The sequence below is a fragment of the Perognathus longimembris genome, chromosome 15, assembly GCF_023159225.1.
Source record: "Perognathus longimembris pacificus isolate PPM17 chromosome 15, ASM2315922v1, whole genome shotgun sequence".
Classification (NCBI taxonomy): Eukaryota; Metazoa; Chordata; class Mammalia; order Rodentia; family Heteromyidae; genus Perognathus; species Perognathus longimembris.
In genome coordinates this window covers 7,912,018-7,936,547 of record NC_063175.1, presented here as the reverse complement: position 1 = coordinate 7,936,547, position 24,530 = coordinate 7,912,018, and the positions used below count along the sequence as shown (strand labels likewise).

Here is a 24,530-nt window from a genome sequence, read left to right as displayed (position 1 = left end):
GTGTGCACGTGCACGTGCGTGCCAGTCCTATTGCTTGAACTAAGGGCTTGGGCCACTGTCCTTGAGCTTTTGTGCTCAAGGCTAACAGTTTACCACTTGAGCCACAGGTCCGCTGCTGGGATTTCTGTGGTTATTGGAGATAAGAGTCTCATAAAATTTCCGCCCGAGGCAGCTTTGAACCACAAGGCTCATATGTCAGCCTCCTGCATAGCTAGGATTATAGGCATGACTCACAAGTGTGCAGCTGTTTTTTGTTTTTTTTTTTCCCTTTTGTTTGTTTGGTTTTGTTTTTGTTGCCTGGGCCTTGAACTCAGGGCCTGAGCACTGTCCCTGGCTTCTTTTTGCTCAAGGCTAGCACTCTGCCACTTGAGCCACAGCGCCACTTCTGGCCGTTTTCTATATATGTGGTGCTGAGGAATCGAACCCAGGGCTTCATGTATACAAGGCGAGTACGTTACCACTAGGCCATATTCCCAGCCCTTTTTTTTTTTTCCCTTTTAAACAAAGGTGATCCATGAACATATTCTACCTGTTCAGCCAATGACTATAGACTATCCGATATCTTCATTATGGAACATCTACAGCCATCATTTGTGCTTGAGGCAAATATTAGAGAGGCGATTCAGATTTACCGAGGTTTTGAATCTAAACGTCATGGCCTGGATGTATTACTCTCAAACTGATGCAAAGTCTTGTCTGAATGTTACAAATATTCGTTCATGCCCGCCAGTGGTTCACACCAGCAATCCTAGCTATTCAGCTGAGATGTAAGGATCACAATTTGAAGCCAGCCTGACCAGCAAGGTCTGTGAAACTCTTATTGCCATTAATCACACACACACACACACACACACACAGACACACACACAAATCTAAAAGTGAAGTTATGGCAAATAGTACAGCACTGGCCTACACAAATAAAGAAAGCTCGGGGACAGTGCCCAGCCCCGATACCTGCGTGATATCCATTCATTTTCCCTGTCCCCTGCACCACCAGCAGTGACCCAAGAGCTCCCAGGCTGAGAAGTCTGGCCTGCAGCCACCCTGCACTTGGGAAAGGCTACCACATGGCATGACCTTCTCCACCAAAGGCAAATTTTTGCCACTGCTTGGCTACCTATGAAAGCTCCTGAAGAAGGGTACTGAGCAATTTATTACTACACTCATTCTGCAACACTGGTGTTTTCTTTCTTCTCTAATGATGTTTTCCTTCAAGGAATTATCTCCCTTAGTGAGACAGGTATGAAGAGAATCAAGTACTGGGAGCGTAGATTTGCAGCTTGACGGCAGCTAGCTGCTTCACTATATCAGGATAGAGATGCTCTTGAAAGCTTCCAGCCAGATTTAACTTTCTGTTCATGGTATTTGTGACGACATGGGCTGCTAATCAAGTTATTGAATAGATAAGTTCATTTGGGTATTTTACAACCAAATTTTCCCCTGTGCTTATTAAAACCAAGCTTTTCAAATGATAATCGATGAGATGTTAGGATAGCTGCCTTAGGATACTTTAAAGCCATGATTAGGAGTTTCAAAGAACAATGGAAGTGAGACTCTTGGGAGGGGGGTTACTGCTGGGAAGGGCTGGGCTAACAAGGAGGAGAAAGAGGGTGAATATGGTTAATAGAACTTATTTGCAACTATAGAAATAAAAAAAAGAAATCTGTTGGAATTGTCTTGGGAAGGGAGGAAGAAGAGCAGGAAGAGTGATAGAGGGGGTGAGACTGATTGAGATAGATTGTAAATGTATGTGGAAATGTAACAATGACCCCCCCCCCCCATAACTAATGTAAGCTAAACAAAAGGCCTACTTCCTCTAAAGGCATTGGTGAGTTGAGTGGGTGGCACCTAAGATCCGACTCTAGGGGTCCAGTTCTGTTCCTGATGGGTTAGCCTGAGCCAGGCAGTGCTTTTGCAAGATTCTGGAAGCTCTTATACAAGGTTTCCTTGGCCAGTTCACACAGGGCACTCTATAGAGCATGCATTTGGTTAGCCAAGTGCCCTGGGGAGGGACCATGACTGACTTCCTGCCACAGAGGAGGTCAGGCAGTCTTGATTTGAGTACGGAGTCCTTGGTGGTGACATGAGATGCGGGCCGCCCATCCACAAGTGGTGTCACCCATGGTGCAGTGAGGGCTTTAGGCTGGACAAGGACACATCTAGCCCTTTCCCCGCCACCCCCCCCCCCAAGATTTGCTGTCTAAAACTACCACAGGGAAGTGTCAAATGCAGCTACTTATATAAATATTACAGTTTAAAACCCAGTTCCTTCTTTGTAATGTTTCCTTGTTTGACTACATTTCAAATATAAGCCATTGCTTTGTCCTCAGTGGACTGGTGCCAGACCCCATCAAATGCAAAAATCTATAGATGGCAGCTTAAGTCCCTTCTATATAAAGGTGTATCTGCATATAACCTACACACATCCTCCATATATATTTTAAATCATCTCTAGGTGACTTATAATACCAAACAGAATGTACATGGTATCTAACCGTTGTTATACCATATTGTTTAGGGAATGACAGAGGGAAAGCTGTACATGTTCAATACGGACACATTTCTTTCCTCGGATATTGTTATCTGCTGGAAGGTTGAATCTGTGGATGTGGAGTCCACGGATAAGAACGGTCTACTGACGTCCTTGCTTTTTGTTCTGGAATGGTATACTGCTATGGTTTGGATCTTGAATGCTCCCCGCAAAGCCCACAGCTTTAATTCACAGCTAGCCTGTATTGCGAATGGTGCAACCTTTAGAAGGTGAGCCTTAGGAGAGGCCTTAGGTCATCAGGAAGTGCCCTTGAAAGGGACATTCAGGTCCAAGGAGCATCTGTCTTTTTTTTTCTTCCCTGCCATGAGGGAAGCAGCTTCCTTTGCCACGTGATGTACCCACCATGATGTGTTCTGTTGTCACAGACCCAAAGCAATGTGTGGACTGGTCACAGATTGACACCTCCCACCCCCCCCACCCCCGCCCTCCAGGACTGAGGGCCAGCACAAACTTGTCCTCTTTCCTGAGAGCCAACATGAACTTGTCCTCTTTCTAGAGAAGATTATGCCAGGTGTTTTGTGATAGTACTGAAAAGCTTATGAAATAATGCTGACATAATAACATGGAGAAAATGCATGCCATTCAACCTTCCTTGGGTCTTCTCTGCTTCTTACCATGCCTTCAGCTCATCTCATGACTCACTAACACATCTTATGATCCTCATCCTTCACAGATTACGAACTAGCCTCATGGTAGGAAGAGAATATCATACCAAAACTATTACCACGAGCTTCCTCGACATTTCGTCCACTTTTCCTTTGGTTTCCTATCATCAAAAGGACTCCTTCATGGTTTCCACCTGGGAGTACTAATTTCCTGCTTGCATGTCTTTGCTCACGATGTCTGTTCATTCACCAGTCTTTCTCCCAATCCCACCTCAGCCATAAAGCTGATTTGTTGTTGTTGTTTTTTAAATCATCTCACCAGAAAGTCACTTTTTTTCTGTTCCATAGTTTCCCACCAATCTTCTAGTACCTCGCACGGAAGTTACCTAGGATTGTACCTGCCCAAGTAAACCCAGGTCATCTCAACTCACACCCCCTCCACACATTGTGGGATTCCTGCAGCAACCAGCAAAGTGCAGGGTAGTCAGCTCATAGTTATCCTTAGTAGGACTCATTCCTGGCATAGAATTCAATGGTGAATTGAACACATTTCTTTCAATTGGGCATAACATGAAGTTCTAAATAAATGATTACACTGCCCACCCTTCTGATGGGAGAATAAGGCATACTGATTGATGGCTAGAACTATAATACATTGCATATGTGACATCTTCAAGAGAGGAACAGGAAAAATAATAGAGAATGGCAAGTGAGCAACCAAAGAGAGACATCAAAGCAAAATAAACTTACCTTGGGTAGCAATGTAATGATTGGGTCGATGATAGCCCTAAAAATAAATGAGAAAAATATCTGATAAACGTAAAATAAATAAGTAGCATAGGAGTTACATGCTAAGTCTGTGGAAATGACCCTGCTTACAAACACCAGCATGACATGAAATTTAAATTGCAGACCCAGGACCACTGAGTTTTTCTTAATCAGCAGAGGTGCATCAAATATAACCTCTGTGATGCTGCATGGGTGGCATAAGTAACTTAATCACACACTGGTACACTGGCTAGGTGATGATGGATGAGCAATAAATACTAACAACTATGGATCCTCTGAAATAACACAACCACAACTCCTATTAAGGTGCAAACTGCCTGAGAATGTGTAAGAGTGTTTCATTTGTGTTTGGGATGTTATTGGCAACATGCCAAGGGCTTAACATATCTTTTTATATCAGCATGGACAGCTACATCAATAGTAATAGTCAGAACCATTCTTAAGCACTGCTAACACCATGACATGATGCCATTGCCAGGGCCAGGAATTTAAAGAAGCACAAATTCCACAAGATATTTTTCCTTTAATCATGCTCCTGCTGGAAATGGGAAAGAAGAAATTTGGAATGGAAGAAAGCAGGTAGCAAAGACATTGTAGGATAAGTATCTGGAAAAGATAAAGCCAACTGAGAGAAAATTACACCAATAGCACCTTATATCATGATGGACCTTAATACTGTCATTTCTATCTCCTGAGATTACATCATATGCGGTACCCAATGCTAGCTGGAAAGCAGGAAACAGACAAAAAGGAACTTGGAGAGAAAATACAAATCTTTAAAGACAACCGTTATATTAATTATTTCTGCTCTTAAAAATCAGTGTCAATGAACAACAAAAGCAAATGCATTCTTTTTTTTTTTTTTTTTTTTTGCCAATCCTGGGACTTGATCTCAGGGTCTGCATATTGTTCCTGAGCTTTATTGCTTGGAGTTAGTGTTCTAGTACTTGAGGCTCTACTTCTGGCTATTTTGGTGGAGATAAGAGTGCCATAGACTTTCCTGCCCCAGCTGGCTTCATACTGTGACCCTCAGATGTCAGCCTCCTGAGTAAGCTAGGGTACCAAGTATGAGCCACTGGAGCCTGGCTAGCAAATGCATTCTTTCATATAAATGACCTGCCATATATATATATATGTATATATATACACATATATATGCACACACATATTGTGACCAATATTTAGTAGATTTCTTTACATAATAACTCACTTCCCACTTAGCTAAGTTCTACCTGCTAAGTTCCACTACTAAGATAAGTTCCATCAGGGCAAGACCTTTGACTTATTTGCTCTTCATGTCCAGTCCAGTGCTCAATAAGGAATCAAGGAGACAGGAGAGATGCCTGTGATAAACAGAAGTCACACCCAGCCAATGAATGGCCTGTGTAACTAAACACCAGGGTTATTTCTCAGTCCTCACCTGTGTGACCTGCCAACTGCATAAAAACTTCCAATGCTGTTAAAACACTTTACTTACTTGGTTCCAGGGGATGAGTTTCTGCTGTGCTCAATCCTTTGGCTTTTTCTTTTTCGGTCTGTACTCACTTTCTTGGTCATCTGATTTTGTCCCATGGCCTTCAATACCATATGTAATCTGATGACTCCTACATTTTTATTCCAGCCTACTCCTTTTCCTTGAAATCCTGATGTGTGTCAAATACCTTCCTAACACTTCTACTTTGCAGCTAATAAATATTTATACCTCAATACATATAACTGAACTCATTTCCTTCTTAAGGACTGCCTAAACATGCTCTACCCGGAGTCACTGTAAAACAAAGGGCAATCCACTCTCCTTAAGGAATCAGTGATCCCTCTCTTCCTCTCACAACAGGAACCAATCTGTCAGCAGATCACATCAGCTCAGCCCCCAGTGTAGATTCCACGTCTCCCCGCCCTTTTCTAGGTGGACCACGCCACCACCCTTTTCCTCAGGTTACTTCCACTGCCATCTAGCAGTTCTGCTTGTTTCGGCTCCTGTCCACCCAGATTATTCTCCTCTGGGCAACCAGACCTCTGCTCAAATCCAATGACTTCCCATGTCACACACTGAAAGGCGAAGGTTGTGTCACTGTTTGTATTCCTTTCTCTTCCCCCAAAGCCTTCACTCCACAGCAGGTATCAATACTTCCCCTTCTTTTAAATCTACCAGGCCTTCTCTGCAGCAAGGCCTTTGGTCAGGCTGCTGCTCCCTGATGGGTACACAGTTCCACTCATCTCTGCTTCTAAGTCATCCTAGTAGTAGAAGCAGCAGACTTCAGTTACTATATTCAAAGTTACTGATCACCTCCAAACGTCACAAGTCCTTTGGCTTTAGTGTTCTCCACAGTACCTACTGCCTTCTGGCCTATCATGGGGGATTATTTATTTTATTTATTGCCTACTTCTCCCAATTAGAACATCTAGTCTCTCAGGTTAAGAGTTTCTTCATTTTGGGGAAGTTCTGCTTTTAATGAGAATCTCTTCACAGTTCTAAACTTGGTATCCAGACCATAGCTGACCTATAACAGGTACAGACTTGGGAACTGATTATTCTCTCAGTTAAAATAAAACTAGGACTCATCCATCGGTATTTCTGTTGTTTTTTTTAGAGCGTTGCCCACATCATCCTAGAGTTGTAATGTGTTCTTACCACTGATTCCCTACCTACCATTATGGAAGGTTTAGCTCTAATGGCCTCCTCTGCGATATTCCCTTTGATTTCATGTACTCCTTTAGCTGGAAATTCATCAAACACTAACTCTGCACTATTTTGGGCAGGTGCTGGCAATACAAAGATGAACAGGGCACTATCTATGTGCTTAAGGACTCAGGCTCCCAAGGGTGGAGATAAGACTGGGGAGTCTCTGTTGGTGGCTGCCAGAGGAAGGTGTGCCATAGTCCACCTGGACACAGGGAGTTGAAGAAGACGCTTGGAGCAGCTTTGACACTGTGAGGCTGGTGTGGTGGTAGTGTCTTAGACACTTCTACCTATGCCCACGCACGAAGGGATTGTGCAGTGCACTTTGGAAGAAATTCTGAAACGGAGCTTTTATAATTTTGGCCTTTAGCAAAATGGTACAGGATCTTTTGTTGATGTATTGGGATATAAACTATCCAATAATTATCCCTAAGCCCAACCCACAAATCTATACAAATGTCAAGGTTTTCCAATTAGCACTCACAGTAACATTTTATGATAACTTTTAGGTAACTTTTTCCTAGAGATTATGATGCCAGTTGCTTTTTGTAGTGCCTGAGAAAACTCAACCAAGAAAACAGAACAATACATAAAGAGGTTGACTATCCATTCTCTGAAATTCTTGAGACCAGCATGTGTGTTACCACATATACAATGACATGATAACTTGGGGATGGGACCCAATCTAAACATGATATTCATTTATATCTTGTATGCACATAGGCTGAAGGAAATCACATACCATATTTTAAACCATTTTGTGTATGAAACAAAGTTGGTGCCTCAAAACTGAAGAGGTTGGGAGAGACTTTTTCTCCCAGGGACATGAAATAAACTGTGTGTGGTGTGCCTAGGATTTGACTGCAACTTGTCGTGCGAGGTCAAATGTGAAATGCTCCACTGATGTGGTATCATATCAGGGCTCAAAAGTTCTGATCTTGGAGCATTTTGGATTCTGGGATTAGGGATGCTTAAACTGTACATGAGTAAGACATGTCCCAGGAGGTGCTGGTGTATAGACCAAGCTCATAATATGAGCTTAGGAATCACGAGGAAGCTGAAATCTGTTTAATATAGACAAGGGCCTTGGAGGGAGCCACAATTTTCCCTTGATTTTTCAGTCTGCTTTTGATTTCATTCATTCTTTCAACTAAAAGCCTGCTGTCTCCTAAAGAATTTTTCCTCATGTAAAACATTAAGTTGACATGATGCAGAATGAACAAAGAAGCAACTTCAATAATTAAACAGCCTGCATATTTAATGCCATGCCTTGCTTGCATTGAAAGTCCTGGCAAACAGCTGCCGACTACTTTGAAGGCAACTTAAAAGTGCAATGATGACAAGAGACTTCAAATCACCACATTAGGAATTAAGAGAGTTTTGTCCCATTAATATGCAAGCAGATTTTTTAAAGGTGTCAAATAATTACAAGTTGTTGACTAAAAAAATACCAAAACAACGAGAAAAGAAATATCATGTTCATAGTCCATGTAAGCATGGGATAGCCAAAGAAAAGTTGCAGAGAATCATCCACAAACAGGCTGAGTAGAAAAAAGGAGAAGTTTGTCATCACTGTGCAAGTCAGTGGGATGTTGTGCAATATTAATGTTTGGATTGAAACTGACATGTGTTCTAATTCAGAATACATACATCGATATAGTTTCCATTGATGTAGTCTGAGTTTGTGTCCCCTTCTATTGTCTGGAGCCTCACCCGAGAATGATCATCTGCAAAGGAAAAAGCACAAAAAAACCCACCATTAACAAAAGCGCTTAGGTTGATCAGGGCCCCAGAATCTATGACCATTACCTCGAGATCCCTACACATGCTGCCTTGAAGTCTGCTACAGTCTGGACCTTGAATGTCCCCCTAAAGACTCAGTGTTGAAGGCTGGATCCTTGGCCTGAGGCATTACTGGGGGCCAGAGGGAGATGGATCTTTTAGGACGTAAGGCATAGAAGAAAGTTAGGTCACTGAGGGTGTGTCATTCAAGGGGATAGTGGGATTCTAGTTCCTCTTTATCTCTCTTTGCTTCCCACTTGCCACGAGGTAAAGGAGGTTGCTCAATAAGCCCTCCCCACTCTGCCGTCCACCTTGTCATATGCCCAATCAACACAGTCTACTGATTATCTACCATAACCTCTGAGCACCCAAATAAATCTTCCCTCTGTTTAAATTGATTTATCCTGAGCATTTTGTTACAAAAGTCTTAAATACCATATGTCTTCTAAACTTTCTATTGTGCTATTAAGGCAGGGAAGAATTTGTAATTCTTTACTTTTCATAGTAAATCTCATTAACTTAAACATATATATATATATATATATATATATATTTAGTAATGGCAAAAGCTGGAGACTTTTACATGAAGTCCTAAAACTCACAAAAGAATTGTTTCTTGGACTAGAATTTCGAACAACTTCTCTGAACCACATAAAAGGCTTGAGATACTGAAGGTTGCCTGATGTGTCTTCCTTGATAAATGATGGTTGTAACCCCACTGTCCAGCCTCCTGGGATGTTCAGACAGAGTCCTAACTCATCACTTGTGCACTCTCTATCTCCTCCCTCTGTGACTGAGGGCCTTGGCAGGCCAAAGCCATGCTGTCACCAATCAGCCACATGGGCGGAGCAACCCACCCACCTTTTCTGAATCTGCAGAAGAAGATGGCAGGACCTTACTTAGCCTTGAGCTGTTTCAAGGATCAAACGAAAACACACGTTGTCATCAATATCTGACACACAGTAGCAAGTAGTGTAGAGGTGTTGGAGTTGCATTAGATAGGGTTCCAAATGGAAAAAATATTCATCAACACTACTAAGAATATCAAGAAATTCCCTAGAACTTCCCTAAGATTATCAAGAACTTCCCTTTCCTTTATAAAGGAAAATGCTATAAGCTCTGTCAAGGCAGAATTTCCCTCTTGGACCCACTATATTAGTGCTTACAACAGAGTGCCCCCTTCAAGTATTTTTTGAATTTAACTCTTTGTTTTGGTGCCAGTCCTGGGGCTTGAACTCAGGGCTTGGATACCACTTGAGCCATAGCTTCCCTTCCAGTTTTGTTTTTGCTACTTAAATGGAGTTGAGTCTCATGAACATTTTTGCCATGGGTGGATTAGAAGTTTAACACTCACATCTCAGCCTCTGAGTTAGAGGTATGAGCCATGAATGTCCGGCAACATTTTTTTTTTTAAGAAAATGCATCACATTAAAGATTATTTTTCTGGGGCTAAAGGTGTTGTTCAGTGGTAGAGTGTTTACCTAGTTGTACCAAGTCTAGCCTCAGCCCCACAAAACAAAAATCCCAACTTCTTTTTTAGCAGAAGGATATTTTCTTCCATTTCATTGTATCCCCAAATCCAATATTTAGAATACACTGAAAGGGAAGCCCCGTGGTTTCTGACAGAAGTGGCCTGACAAGGCATTTCACTAAACTTCACCTCCAGTGCTGCTGGGATAAATGGCCTTAGCAGGAAGCTGCTGCTGCATTTTTCTGAATCCAAATTAACCCAGAATTCAGTTTGGGGTGGTAGGTGAGGAACAAAGTCCACAGCTTGAGGCAAGGGCCAGGAGAGTACAGGTGATAACCCTCTTGCCCCTGTTCTCTGGACCAAGATCAACCCCCTGTTGGATGAATGTTTTGTCTATTTTCAATAGTGCAGGCAGATGGAAATGGGTATCAATTTTCTAATGTCCCTCTCTTGACAGGGATTTTCCCTTTATATCATGACAGATTATTTCATGTCACAGCCTCACAATGAATTGGATTCAGTTTATTTATTTGGACTGTGGTTATAGGCTGGGCCAGACAAGGAGAACTATATAAAGGAAGTGATGTCTTCCTGCTCTTCTCTGAAGAGAATGTGAGATGTAGTTCTGTGTGCAAGGTTAGGGGTCAGGTGTGAAACAGGATCCTTACTGGGGGTGTGAATTGTCTCATCCCTCTTTATCTCCTCAGTTTGCTTCTCTGTAAGTGGGGACAGATAGAGCCTCTCTCATGGTATTAGAGTGAGCATTAAAATAGTGCACATAAAGAAATGAGGAAAAGTATACCATACAGTAAGTTATGGACAGACATCAGTTGTCATGTGCTAAACAATAGATACATGCATGTGCCTTCTCACTATTGTTAACAGCTGATGTGCAAGTAAAAAAGAGGGCAGTCTGGAAAAAAGACCTGTATGCAGTAAGATGATTGATGTCTTATGGTGACTGACTTTAGGAACTAATGTCCCAGAATACATCTTGCTTAAAACCAGTGGCTTATGAGCATGAGCTCATTTTGGGGGCTGAGTGGGTTGATGGTGCATTGGATATGTATAGATTGTTATAGCTTTTATATTTGTTAGAAGAACCAGTATACACATGCACGCACGCACACACTCATGCACACACGCACACACCCCTATATCAGAGGGGATTTATAAGCAACTTGACTGGTAAAGGCATTTAAGGTTCCTGAATAAAAGACACTCCAACAAAACGAAGTCTCAGTTGGTTCACAGACAGAAAGCTTTCAGTCATCTCTAAAGAGGGATTTGGCTTCTAAGAAGGCAAGTAGTATGGGAGAACTTTCTAGTCTTCGAAAACCAAAGCGATATACTGTTCCCCAGTGTGAGAACCCACCTTTTCTTACTCTTATCTCAGAACTCCAGGATAAATGCAGCCCATTCCCTGTGATTTATCTCCTTTCCTGGAAGTTGTTCTGGAACCTTCCAGAACAGCCTCTGACAAGACTGATGGCTCATGTTCTATATACCTCTTCTGGATTATCTCTTACAGCTCAAGCAATATTAAATCCTTCACTATGCTAATGGATGGAAATCGGTTTAAGATTACTCAACAGGTCTAGATTTGTCCATAGTGTCTTTGCAAATTTTACTTTTAATATAGTCTTTTCTAAGGTTTTCAGAACAGCCAGCTCTCACCTCATATTAATCCCTTATCTGCCTTTCTTTACCTCTAAGTTTTGTCAATTTTTGAAAATCCAACTCAGTGTGCCTGTTGTTAATCAATATATGTTCAGTACCTCCTATATGCCTAAAACACCACGCTAGGTTTTGAGGATGCAGTGGTAATAAACAAGTCACTGCTGAGGTCTTTGGGTTCGTGGCACTTATAGGCAGTGGAAAAGGAATTAAGCTGATTTGTAAATAATGAAGTAAATGTAGTCTTGGTAAGTACTAAGCTGGGAAGCACAGAGAGCTCTGAGAGTGTAAGGTGAGACTCTGGGGAGCCAGCAAGCGTTCCATAATGAAGGGACATTGTGGGGAGATGAAGGTTGCAAGTGGAAAGGATAAAGTTCCTCAATGCAAGGTCCAGCACACAGCATGTTTGGGCCCCGACGAGGGAAGGATTGTGGAAAAATGAAGGTCGGTAGGGGATGGGGAGGCCTGATGAGAAATGAGATGAGACACACCTAGGGAACAGCCCTTTCAAGTAGGGGTGGACTGTTGGTGAACTCCCAGCAGTAGAACCCTTAGGTTCCTTTGCCAGGAAGCCCCTCCCCAGATAGCTCAGTCCCTGTCCCGGAAGAAGTAAACCCAGTGGTGACAATGACACTATACTTCACTAATGGAGGGCGGTCACGTGCTGTGAGTGCATACACCATACATATTTCCGGAATTAGAAAAATGCTTCTGAGGTTTTCTTTTTTCCTATGAAAATGTAGGTTTGGCTACCGAGGAGTGAATTGACCTTTGCCACGGACACACAGCTGTCCCTTGGCGTTGGTGTGGCTTTTCTGCCGGGCTCACTGGGTCCACAGATGCTTAAGTCCCTCACATGAGTGGCATAGGGTTTATTTTAATTCCTGGCTTCAGAGTTTGAGCCCATTGTGGTGGAGAGAGCATGCTAGAGCATAGTTTCCTCGTGTTGAACTCACGGTGGATGGAAAGCAGAGTACGGGAACAGAGGAAGGGGGCTAGGACATGCTCCAGCAACTGACTTCCTCCAAGCAGGCTCTGCGTCCTACAATCAACGCCTTCCAGTGATGTCGTCTTATTATGACTCCATCAAGGGCTGAATTCCCTTATTAGGTGCGGGCCCTCAGGATCAGATCACTTCCTCAAACACTATCAGTTGGTAATCAAGCCTCTAATACATAAACCTTCAGGACACTTTATATTTAAACCTAGCAGTTCCTACCAAAAGGAAATCACCACACTTATGTGAATAAAAGCAACCTTGTGGGTATTTCACAATACCACCTTCAAAGCACCAAGAGATAAGGCACCTGCTTGGGGAACCGTGGAAGCAGAAAACGGAAAACTCCAAACAGTTGGAGGAAGAGGAATATAAGCTCATTTTAAAGGACAAACCAGAAAAGGGGTTGGAAACAGAGCAACTGCTGCTCAGCACACCCATGTGTTAATTCCCAGGCACAGCTCAGCTTTCCCACCCAGATTTATATGTAGAGTTTAAGATCCTCTGCTCCAGTGCCAGAATCCCTCTTAGAGTCCCAGCTCCGTGACTTTCTAGTTGTATGACCTTGGATAAGTTCTGACTTAGTGCCACAGTTTACCTCACTGGAAAAGGGGATAATAACATTGCCAATATTTTATAGTGTTAGGGTTCAGTGAGTTGAGTTAATATAGCAACACATTTGTAAATGCCTGCTACACATTAAGAAGTAAAAGTTAGCAACTACTGGTCTTCACCTGGACTATTTACTTCACTTTGCCTCTAGACGCCTCTCTCTCTAGAGGAACTATTTGGGTAAGTGCTTTTCTAAATAAAATATTATTTTTTTCTTTTACCACCTGTTCAAATCATTCAATAATACCAACGGAGACTCAATCAATGGGGAAATATAACAAAAAGACCCTATACACTTACTAGCAGGGATTTCTATAGCTTTAACTTGTTTACCTTTAAGGTTAACTGTGGCATATTACAGAGCAAAGAAGAGCAGATCACAGGGCAGCCTGTAAGAATCTTAATCAAACATAGCCACACAAAGTTGACCCTTCTCATGTGTGCTCTATTCTCAAAGATCGAGTCAGCCTCAGATAGAAAATATTTGGAAAAAAACCCTCAAACTATGTCTCTACTGAATAAGTACAAGCAATTTTGTGTCTTTCTTCCTAAACAGCATAGTATATCTATTTATATTGTATTAGGTATGATATATGAACGATATATGATTTAAAGCACCATCTTTATGTGGACGTGTGTAGCTGATAGGCCGCTTCAGGTAAGGGACTTGAGCATCGGAGGATACACCCACCCATGGGGGTGGGGTTCTGGAAACAATCCTCTGTACACAGTGAGTCTTGCCTGTGCATAGCACCTTCCAGTAGGAACGGGAGAATAGGAAGAATGGAGGTTCTGATGGGAGTAGAATTTGGGGGCAGTTTTACTTTCATCTTTATGATTTCCTGTACTACTTTAGCTGTCCATGTGGCTTACACTGTCTTGAAAACCAGAAAAAAAACCCCACCAAACCTATTTTGACTAAAAATAAAGATAAGAAAAAGAAAAAAAAAACAATGAAGCCAAGTACTTCATGGTATAGAAAAAAAAAAGATTGGGATGAAACAAAAACAAAAGCAGGCAGAGTGTGAATTTAGATACTGAGATCTGGGCAATTTTCTGCCATGTTTTGTTACTGTACCTATTTTCTTTAGTGTATATGGGTCACTTTTGTAATGGAAAGAAAGAAACTCAGGTGCCATGCGGTGATGGAATATCATCAAAATGCAAGACATGTTTATATCATAATGGTGTTCCCCCTATATGAAATAAAATAAAATCTACCACTTGGAGAAACCCAGTCTGTATAAAGGACTATTTGCTACTCCTAGCAAAGCAGGCAGAGCTTTGATAGGCAGGGAGGTGTGGGAGGCCTTCCCATGTCCTTTAATATGTCAACCCTCACACACGAAAGTTCTCATGACACCATGTCCCTCTCATTCTGCCCTAACTTGAGTTTCACTTGTTTGTATAATAATCTATAATCGTTTAATTCATCCTATGTTTCCCCCTCCAAGCTGGGATTGGCAGATTTATGAAGGTAAGTTTCTGACGTGTGTGTGCGTGCATGTGTGTGCGCGCATGTGCACACTAGTTCTGGGACTTGAACTCAGGGCCTGGGCACTGTCTGAATTTTTACGCTCAAGGCTAGCACTCTATTATTTGAGCCACAGCTCCAATTCTGGCTTTCATTTGATGGTTAATTGGAAATAAAGAGTATCCTGGGCTTTCCTGCCTGGGCTGGCTTCAAATCTTGATCCTTAGATCGCAGCCTCCTGAGTAGCTGGGATTCCAGGCGTGAGCCACTGACACCTGGCTTCTGAGTGAGGGCTAGGTCTCTCTGCCCCAGCAAGCGTGGTCTTGTACTTCCAACCCCCCTGGGTCAGCCATGCCTCCTCTTTCAGTGCCTCTGCTCCTTCCCTGCGTCGCACCCTGACTTATATTCAACCCTCTCAGGAAGTTCTGCACCTGTCTAAGAGCTGCAACTCAGGCTCCAGACCACCCCCCTCCCTGCTTTGTTTCGTCAGTTGCATGTGTCTCTTTTCATCATTTCAGTGCATATTTAGTGGTGGCTCTGTCCCCTCTACCTGCAAAGCATTATGTTTCTTTCATTCCCTGCTCTGTCTCTGACCCAAATAATAATGTCTAGTTTAGAAGAAACACTCAGTAAATATTTGTGAGGAGAATGACTTCAGTTTGGCAGAGGGCCTGGCACACGGCAGACCACTGTGTATTTGTTGAATGAATGACAGAGAAGAGGAGGCCAGGGGCATGCTGGAGAAGCTTTGCAGATTTTGCCTTCTCCTCTTTAACCGCCAGGCCCCAAATGAGGAGCAGCTGCAAGGGGACTGCCTCATTAGTGGGGGAGATTTGGTGTATGCCTTCTGTTGGTTAATTATAACCGGGAATGGTTGAGAGTATTAGAAGGGTTGTGTCTGTGTGTGCGGCGGTGGTAATGGCCAACAGAATGATGTTAGTTTCTATTTGGAAAGGGCTAGCTCAGCAAATTTATAGTGTAAATAAGGGAAAAGTTGAACTTACTTAAGAGCAAAAGCCAATAAACAGTTTTTAAGCACCATTAATGCATTTTATATGCAAATACTGCTGCAAAACAATGAACGTGATCATTATAGGCACTCTTTATGTGCTTTGAGAAACATGAACAAGAATCTCTAAGATATGTTGGCTAAATCTTCCAATTCTCCACCCTCTGCAGTGGGGGATGGTGTCTCTGTGGTTCCGAGTTTCCATTAGGAGTGACTGATCTGTCTGCAATGAGAGAGGAGCGGGACCATTTTCTATGGTTATAGAGAAATTACCATTATGTATATTTGGGCATATCTATAAGCATAAGTACATACATAAATATGGGATGGGTAACTTTTCTTATTCTTTCTTCTTCCTTGAACCCTTGCACAACCTCAACAATGAGTTAGATTTATTTTTACTGCCACAGACTGTGTAAATGAAGCAGCTTCCAAATGAAGTTGTCTAGACTGGCACCAGCACTGTGGTAGCTTCTTTAAAATTGCCCGGGAAACACATGCCAGGTGATGACCAGTGCGTGACACAGCTCCTGGACCACAGGCTGAAATAACTGGTCATAACGCAGAGTTCTGAGAGTTGAAGATGACCTGGGTGGTCAAATTTGGTGCTGTGGCCAGATCTGCAGTAACATTTTACTGGAACACAGGCCCGTTTGCTATTGTGCTCTCTGTCTGATTTTGTACTAACATGGTAAATGAAGCAGCTGAACGGGGGCTCGCTGGCCTGGCGACAAGAGTGTGAGGGTCTGTGTCCCTTCAAGATTCATCTTGAAACTTAGTCCCCAATGCAACAGTTGTGAGAGGTAAGGCCTGTGGAAGTTAATTAGGCCATGTGGTCTGCTTTCTTAGGTAGGTCTGGTCCCTTATACAAGGGCTGGAGGGAATCAGTGAGGCCCTTTCGTACTTCCCCTCTCCCTATGTGGTGCCTTCTGCTGGAGGACGCAGCTACAAGGTGCCATCTGAGGCAGAAGGAAAAGGCCCTCATCCGTCACCTAGGCTGCCCACCTTGATCTTGGGTTTCCCAGCCCCTAAAATTATGAGATATGCTGGGTGCTGATGGATCACACCTGTAATCCTAGCTACTCAGGAGGCTGAGATCTGAGGATTGAGGCTTAAAGCCAGTCTGGGCAAAAAAGTCCCCATGAGACTTTTATCTCCAATTAACCACTCCAAAACCAGACGTGGAGCTGTGGCTTAAAATGGTAGAGTGCTTGCCTTGATCAAAGGAGCTTAAGGACAGCGTCTAGGCCCCAAGTTCAAGCCCCACAACTGACACACAAAATAAAATAAAATAAAACCATGAGAAATGTATGCCTGCTGTTTATAAATTGCCTAGTAGGTGATGCTTTATTATAGCAGCAGGAATAATAATACACCTATAAAGGCTACAGTATTCACTGTTGGGCCCTTTACTGAAAGCACTTGCCAAAGCTTGAACTAGGTTGTAACTGCTAGGGGTAAGTACTGTGTTATATGGAATCACTAATTTATAGTGGTGCCTAGCATGGTGTTTGGTACACAGCAAGTGATCAATAAGATATTTATTGAGTGAAGGTTTATTATTACTACTGGGTTTATTTAAGAACATAATCTGTCTAGCCATGATATGAAATGAGCAGGAGACCATGCTCTATGTTCCTGTGACACAGCTACACACACACACACACACACACACACACACACACACACACACATACATACACACACGATCGAGCTGTGGCAAGGTGGGAAGGACTCTGGAGGCAACTGGGACTTTACAGGAGCGGAACCACTCAGAGCACTGTGAGAGCCTGCAAACCTGATAGCGGGGGACCAGTTAACACCAGGCCATGGAAGCCTGGAGGACCATTCCTCTCCCCAAGCCTACAGAAACGAATCTTTCTCCATAATTTAACTAGAAAAGTCCTTTCTTTTCCCAATCATAAAAGGACAACTTTGTACTTCTGAGATACAGACAATTCACCTCTCAACCTGAAAATGAAGACTAAGCCCTATGAAACTGTCATAATCGGGTGGCATTTGTGGTTTTTACGGGTCTTCACAAAATAGTCTATGTTGTTATTAGAGCCATGTTAGGAGTTGTGTTCGCCTCTTATATCTCTTGTTCTGTTTCCTCCCACTCCTTCTTTTGAGGGACAAGACCTTCCATCCTGCTGCTCTACCTTCCTAGACCAGGTGATGGGGGGAACCCATACCCTTTCTCATACCTGTCCCATTATTGAAAAAGTTCTCTGATAACCTGTCATCTCCATGTCCATGCTGGGCTGGGTGGCAATAAGTCATCAACAACTAGCGAGCAACTAACGAATCAGGCAGCGCCCTGCTGTCCTTAGACTCCAGCCCTCTGAGAAGAGGAGCTGCGGAAGCCTCACTGAGGCTGTTCAGATCTCTCGATGGGCTGCAGGCTTTGCAGTCAGCCCGGAAACCAAAGCCCCTGCCTTAAAGGCGCTTCGGAGTGTGGCTTTCACTTAATGTGTGTCTTTATTTCAGGGGTCTAAGGAGATGAGGGAGATGGCTGAAGTTTAAGCACCTAAAACTTAATTCACCATGGGACAATCAAACTCTAGCCCCCAGGGAAGTGTCTGTGGCTTACAAAAGACTGTGACAGCCTCAATGCCCTAGGAAAGTCATGCTTTAAAACAAACTTGCACCACACACACAGAGCTGGCACTATTAATACCTGCAAAGCTTTACCTGGCTTTACTTGTGGCCTAAGGGAAAGGCCATCCAGTTCTTTCATATTCCACCTAAGCCCACCCTGTCTGCTTTGCAACAGAATCCACATTCGTAACATCCTATATGATAGATGTTCATCGCCTACCATTCACATTCAAAATCATAATTATAAAATTAAAATCACCCAGGCAGTGGTGGCTCCAGAGGTTGAGAACTGCAAATCGTAGTTTGAAGTCAGCCCAAGCAATGATGTCAATGAGACCCTTATCTCTAGTCAGCAAAAAGCCAGAAGTAAAGCGCTGGCTCTAATGGCCTTTAGCCAAAAAACTCAGGGGCAGCACCAGGCTCTGAGTTCAAGCCCCAGTACAGAAACACATACGCAAAGTTAAAATCAGCTCTGCAGTTGTAAGAGCTGCATCCCAAGTGGTCAGCGACCTCCCTGGGGCTTGACCAGACAGAAACATTTTGACAATCAGAGAAATGTTTTGGGGGGTACAATCACTGTGAGAGAAATTGCACTGTCAAACCAAGAAATGTTAACTCAGCCAAACAGAATTTAACTGTGCCTTCACAATCAATAAAGCTAATGCATTGCTCCCCTGGAATAGCTTCACCTTCTAGGTTTGTTCTCTTTATAGGTAATAAGGCGTGATGAGGGCCATGTTCTCTGGGCCTAGCTGCACGCTGTTGTTCAGTTTACGTTCCTTTGTCAATAGTCTTAATTCTGTTAGGCTCCCACAGTGGGCTCAGCACTACCTTGATGTAGTCAGGGGTGATTTGGAGTCGTTTAATACATGGGATGGATGGCTCTAGCCCTGGGAGAAGGAGGCCCATCAATCTACCACAAGTCTCTGCATCGTTACAGAACATTAATGAGGCTGGGCTCAATTTAAAACCCGTCCGAGGCATTATGGATTGGTAACATTCAGCTTCACCGGCACTGGGGATTTCTGAGATATAATCCTTGCTCTTTTGCTAATGAGTATTGTGATATGGGGACTATCATTTAACTTCAGAGTTTCGCTTTCCTGCCCTTAAAATGGGGCTATTACTGACCTACCTAACCCAGCGTCCAGAGGATTAATGAGCTAATGTGTGCGCCACACTCTGAGTTCCTTGCACGATGGTGTGCTGTGCATCATTATTTCTATTCATTTCCAGGTAGCAGCTGGGTAACATTAGGACTAGAATGTTTGCTCCTTGTATAATGTGTTTTCCTCCTCAGCATTTTAACATTACCTATGTTGCCCAAACCTTAAATCTAAAGGTAAAACTGGGCCCACAGAGAGAGCGCACTGACATAGCAGGGATATTCACATAATCTTTCCTTCCTTTAGTACGAGCATTGCGGCAGTTCTTGCAGCAGGCGAAAGGCAGTAATTGCACTGTAAATTCTCACCATATGAGTCTGGTGGTCAATCATACAAGAAAGTTATATAACAGCACAATTACACTGCTAACACTTACATGCGATGATATTCCCGTATCTGTTCTTCATTCTGTTCTCGTCTTTCTTAGCAGAATCCCACGGTGCAGACTGCCCTTCAAAGAAACTCTGGAAGGAAGAGGAAGTGACACTACGCATTACCATTTCACCCAGGGAGGAGCCCCTTAAAAATATGAAATAATGGTCAAGTAGGAAAGGATGGCCACAGGAAGGAGATAATTCTTCAAGTATTTTTAGGTGCAATCATTTTTATTTTTTAAAGTATTTTTAAAATCATCTTTAAGTAGTTCTACAAAGGAGTTTCAATTCACCATGTCAGTTTGTGAGCACAATGCATCTTGATCAATGTTACCTCTTCCATGCTTCTCCTCCCCATCTCTCCCAACTCCACTCAGAGTCTTGAACTGTTACCCCTTAAATATTTTATCTAACTGTTGTTAAGCTTTGTTTTCCTTGAGTTAAATATCAAATAAAAACAGCAACGCATATTGAAGAGTGAATTTACAATTTATTGGCACAACCTAACAAAAGCCATCACATATTCATGCCTGTCCTAACCTGAATATTTTGTACAGAAAAAAATTGGATGTTTCTCAATTCGTTCATTATACTACTCTTTCAATATTCTTTCATAAGAAATAAGAAAATACTTTTTTTTCTCCCTAACTGCTAACTGAAAAGAAGGTTATTTTTGGCTAACATAGTAAAGGTAGGCAAGCTAAAACTTCATGACTTCAAGGCTAAAATCCTGTAATCTACTCTGTCTGAGTTTTCTCTTCATTTTTAATGGAGCTTAGATGTCCATTTATTTAAGGATTTGGCACTATTATGCCTGTGGTCTTTAATCTTCATGTTATTAAGATATATTTTTCCTGTTCCAGTTATAAGGAAAATTTCTTCTTGCTATAAAAAGGACAAATGAAAAAATACCCTGAGGTTTTAGTTCCACTCTGGGCTGTGTGGCATTTCGCACGTGACCCTTTGCACAGCCAACCCCACGGAGGTTACGGAAGAACGGCAGCCAGGAGGACTTAGTACCATCATGCGTTTTTTACATTGGTTGGGAAGTTAGAAGGGAAGGCCAGGAAGAAACCATAAAGTACAGGAGAAGAATAAAGGCACACTCTAAAATGCTGCCGCAGCATGGAGTAGGACATCAGGGACATGTGGGTGTCCCACTTCTCTCTTCTGAATGGAATCAGTTCCTTACACCCTCGGCTCCTTTCTGTCCTCCTGGCCACTTCTGTCATTCACTAACAATTAGTGATGAGTCATGGCTCCACATTATTTCTGTTACATATTGGCTCGGTGCTTCCTTACTCAGTGAACTGCCCTGGCGCTGCTGCAGGCCCCTCCCGCACTCCATACTGTATTTGGAGCCTGTGTGTAGCAGATGGCTTGGCATGTTGCTCTGCTCTTCCCAAATCTGTCTCTGTTATCAGGCTGGGGGGGGGTGTCTCTGAGAGTAGTTACGGGGTGTTCATCTTTTTTTGGGGGGGGTCTGGAGATTGTGTCTCATAGTTTGAGTTCAATAGTTAGCTGTTGAATGAAGGACTGCACTGTTGATTTCCAGTACATCTTGGCTGTGATCTCAAAATGAAGTTTCATTCTACAGTTTCTGTATGTGAAAGGCTCTAAGACTTAGAAAAACCTGTCTGTATTAGTCCATTTTCCACTATAATAATAAAGTATCTGAAGCAGGCTACTTACTAAAATGAGCTCTATTTAGGACACAGGTTTGGAGGTTGAATTGCTCCCAAGATCAGGTGGCCCCATTTGTTCGACCTCTATTGAGGGCCTAATGAGGAACCTCTACTGAGGGTCAAGGGCACACGAGAGGGAGGGGTCATGCCATCACACAGGAAGCCCGAGATGCTTGGGTTGCACGCCACTTCCATGGCAAAACCCCAGTTCACACGAGAACCTCTGGTGAGACTCAACACGCTCACGTCTCATCATGGCCGCAATGAAGACTGAGCCTCCAAGCGCATGAATCCATTGCCACTACAGCCTTGCCTCCTCACAGGTTGCAGAGTTCACCCTGGCGGCACATGCACATAACATGACCCGAGGGGTACTGTTATTGCTACTGCCTCATAGCTTTGCCCCCTCGTGCCCTGCAGATTCCACCTTCCATGCCAGGCCACTGTCTAGGTGAAAAGACACCCCTTGACCACACGTGTGAGTATGAAGACAACACGACATATGTAAGAGCTGAGCTTTAAACTATCTATCTCCTTGAAAGTTCCCTAGGTCCTGATCACAATCAGCATAAAAACATCATCATCTAACATCATCATCATTCATAGGAAAATAAACTGTGTGCAAACAGCAAGTCAACAGAGCCACGCTTTACACTGCTAGTTGAAGGGCAAAACACGGTAGGACGCAAGACAAATAAAAATGTTTCAAGCTATTAATAAATAGAGCAAATAAAATACTTGAAGTAAAAAAAATCCTAGTTCAGAATAAGACCATTATATAATCTGAATTATAAACATGGATCAAGCTACAAAACTTTAACTTCTCCTCTGCTGTATAATATGCATTTAAAAATAGCTTCAGGGATATTGAAGTCAGATACTCCGGTTCTGAATAGTGTCTTTGTTAGTCCATGAATGACAACTATTTCACAGTTGAGTAATAACTATTATTTGACTTTCAACAACAGTACTGCTACTTTGCATTTGTCATGATTTAATTACCAATTTCACTTCCCCCTGCTTTTTCCACCCATCTGAAAAGTTCTGTGCGTGTGTTTTATTGAAAGAAGGAAGAGTAACCTTGAGGGAGACTTTGAAGTCTTCTAATAAATCCATGGCTTCAATTCACAGGATAGATCTTCCAGGTGACCCAAGCCATAGATACACCTGAGCCCCACGCATCTGCTCCCACTCCTAACACGAACACGCAGTGGCTCGCTGGTAGGGTCTGAGACTTACGTAACAGCTGTGTTTCCTTAACACGTGTGGTAATCATAGGATTTCCAAGAGCCTTTCCACTTAACAACAGTTATTGTAATTTCATTGTTTTCATTTAACTGGCGCCCAGCAAGAAGACTCAAATCTACACAAGGGAAAATAACCAATCTCATTCCAGTTGAGTGCTACAGTTTCCGGAATGTTTTCCTAAGGATAAGGCCAAAATGTTGTCTATCTCTGATCTCTTATTCTGATGATGTCAGACAGGAACAAATGTTTGTAAGTCAGTCCATGGTTTCAAGAGATACTGAGGGAGATGTGGAGGGGTGAGCTCCCTGCTCATAGCTAAGGGACACAAGCTAGAGAGGGACCCCAGTGTATTCAAACCCAAGCCCCTGACAGTGACTCTGCAGGAGAAGACAGAATCAAATACACATGACCAACAACTGCTTTCCGTGCCTAGATCAGTACCTTACCTGCAAATCAAAGTTCACAAGATAATATAAAAAACTTTGCCTAATTGTTGATTTTTTAAAATAGTTATTTTTGTTATAGGATACACGTTCCATGTTTTTGCTGTAAACCTCCCAAGTTCCTCTTCTAGAAACTGTATGAATCTTTACAAATGGAAAAATGTATTAAGAAAACACAAAAGCAAAACAAAATACAACAAGGAACGCTGTGAGGAACAGATCAGATGACTGTTGCTTCCACAGATGAACGCCACCTTCTCCTGACTTCCTACTGATATCTATGCACTTGCTTCTAATCTTCCCATGAATACGTTTGCATCATGAAGACTATACTTCTTATTCCCGACTTGGAACGTATGTAATACATCTATGGGAGCCAGATAAGTGAACCAAGGGCTTTTCTGTTTTGGCTGCTTTGGCTTTTGTTATGATGATTTAGTTTTTCTTCTAAGACACACCCAGTTTTAAATAGTACCAATTTTTATTGGAGTATATTTCAAAATATCTAAGGAAATAGTTACTTTTAGGCTCTAGAGTCCCTCTTTTGCCTAAAGCAGGAGAGAAGTCAACTGTTTGGGTTTTTAAGAAGGAAATAAAGGCATCGATAGCTCCAGAATCACTGGACACTCAGCGCAGTGATGAAATACCTGGGTCTTTTACATTCTGAATTCCCGGCTGCTTTCCTCAACTAAGATTTCTCAGAGGAAGCATAGTAGTTTGGACCAGAATACTTGTCATCTGGGTTAGAAAACACAGCTTCCCACCTAGACATAGGCAGGCCTGACACAAATATGTATAATTGAGGTGAAGCAGATGTACTGGATTCTTCCTTCCCCCAACAGACTGGGACATTTCTGATAATCTGTCAATTCCCTCCTTCTGTTGTTTTGTTTCATGGACAGTCCCCAATAAATCCATGAACCAGTGAAATATAAGGTCAAAAATTAAGAACCTAAGGTTGCGTGTAATTTGCTATTTGATAAATCTATTGTATCCTTTCGAATATATTTCTTGGCTTTTCCCCCAGGTTCTCATTATGTAGTGTAGGCTTGCCTAGGAACTCACTGTGTGGCCTAGGTTGCCTGACGTTGAACTTGACATTCTCTTGTGCTGGGATTACACGGGTGTACTACCATGCCTGGCTCTTTAAATAAGTTAAGCAAAGCCATAGCATATTTTTTACAAGATTCTCTTCTGGTTCCTTTTCCTTTGTCAAGAACAAAAGGTTCTTTAGTTGTCTTTTTCATGTCGGAGAGGTCGAAAATAATAAAAGTTCCTTTAAAATGACATAAACTGAACAAATGCTTTGACTACAATTCCACTTTGAACCGGTATTCGTGGGAAGGAATAATCACCACATATTCTG

At 42.5% G+C, this 24,530-nt stretch overlaps 1 protein-coding gene across 8 annotated transcripts in view; it reads right to left on the bottom strand.

Moving 5' to 3' along the window:
- Positions 1-24,530, bottom strand: part of Ptprm (protein tyrosine phosphatase receptor type M) — a 767,348-nt gene that overhangs the window by 86,121 nt on the left and 656,697 nt on the right. For all 8 annotated transcript variants that reach the window (XM_048363182.1, XM_048363174.1, XM_048363176.1 and 5 more), the window contains 3 exons: positions 19,791-19,878; positions 8,276-8,352; positions 3,907-3,943 (listed from right to left, as the gene is read on the bottom strand). In XM_048363182.1, the coding sequence (XP_048219139.1) occupies positions 3,907-3,943; positions 8,276-8,352; positions 19,791-19,878 (202 nt within the window). The remainder of the gene's footprint in view (positions 1-3,906; positions 3,944-8,275; positions 8,353-19,790; positions 19,879-24,530) is intronic.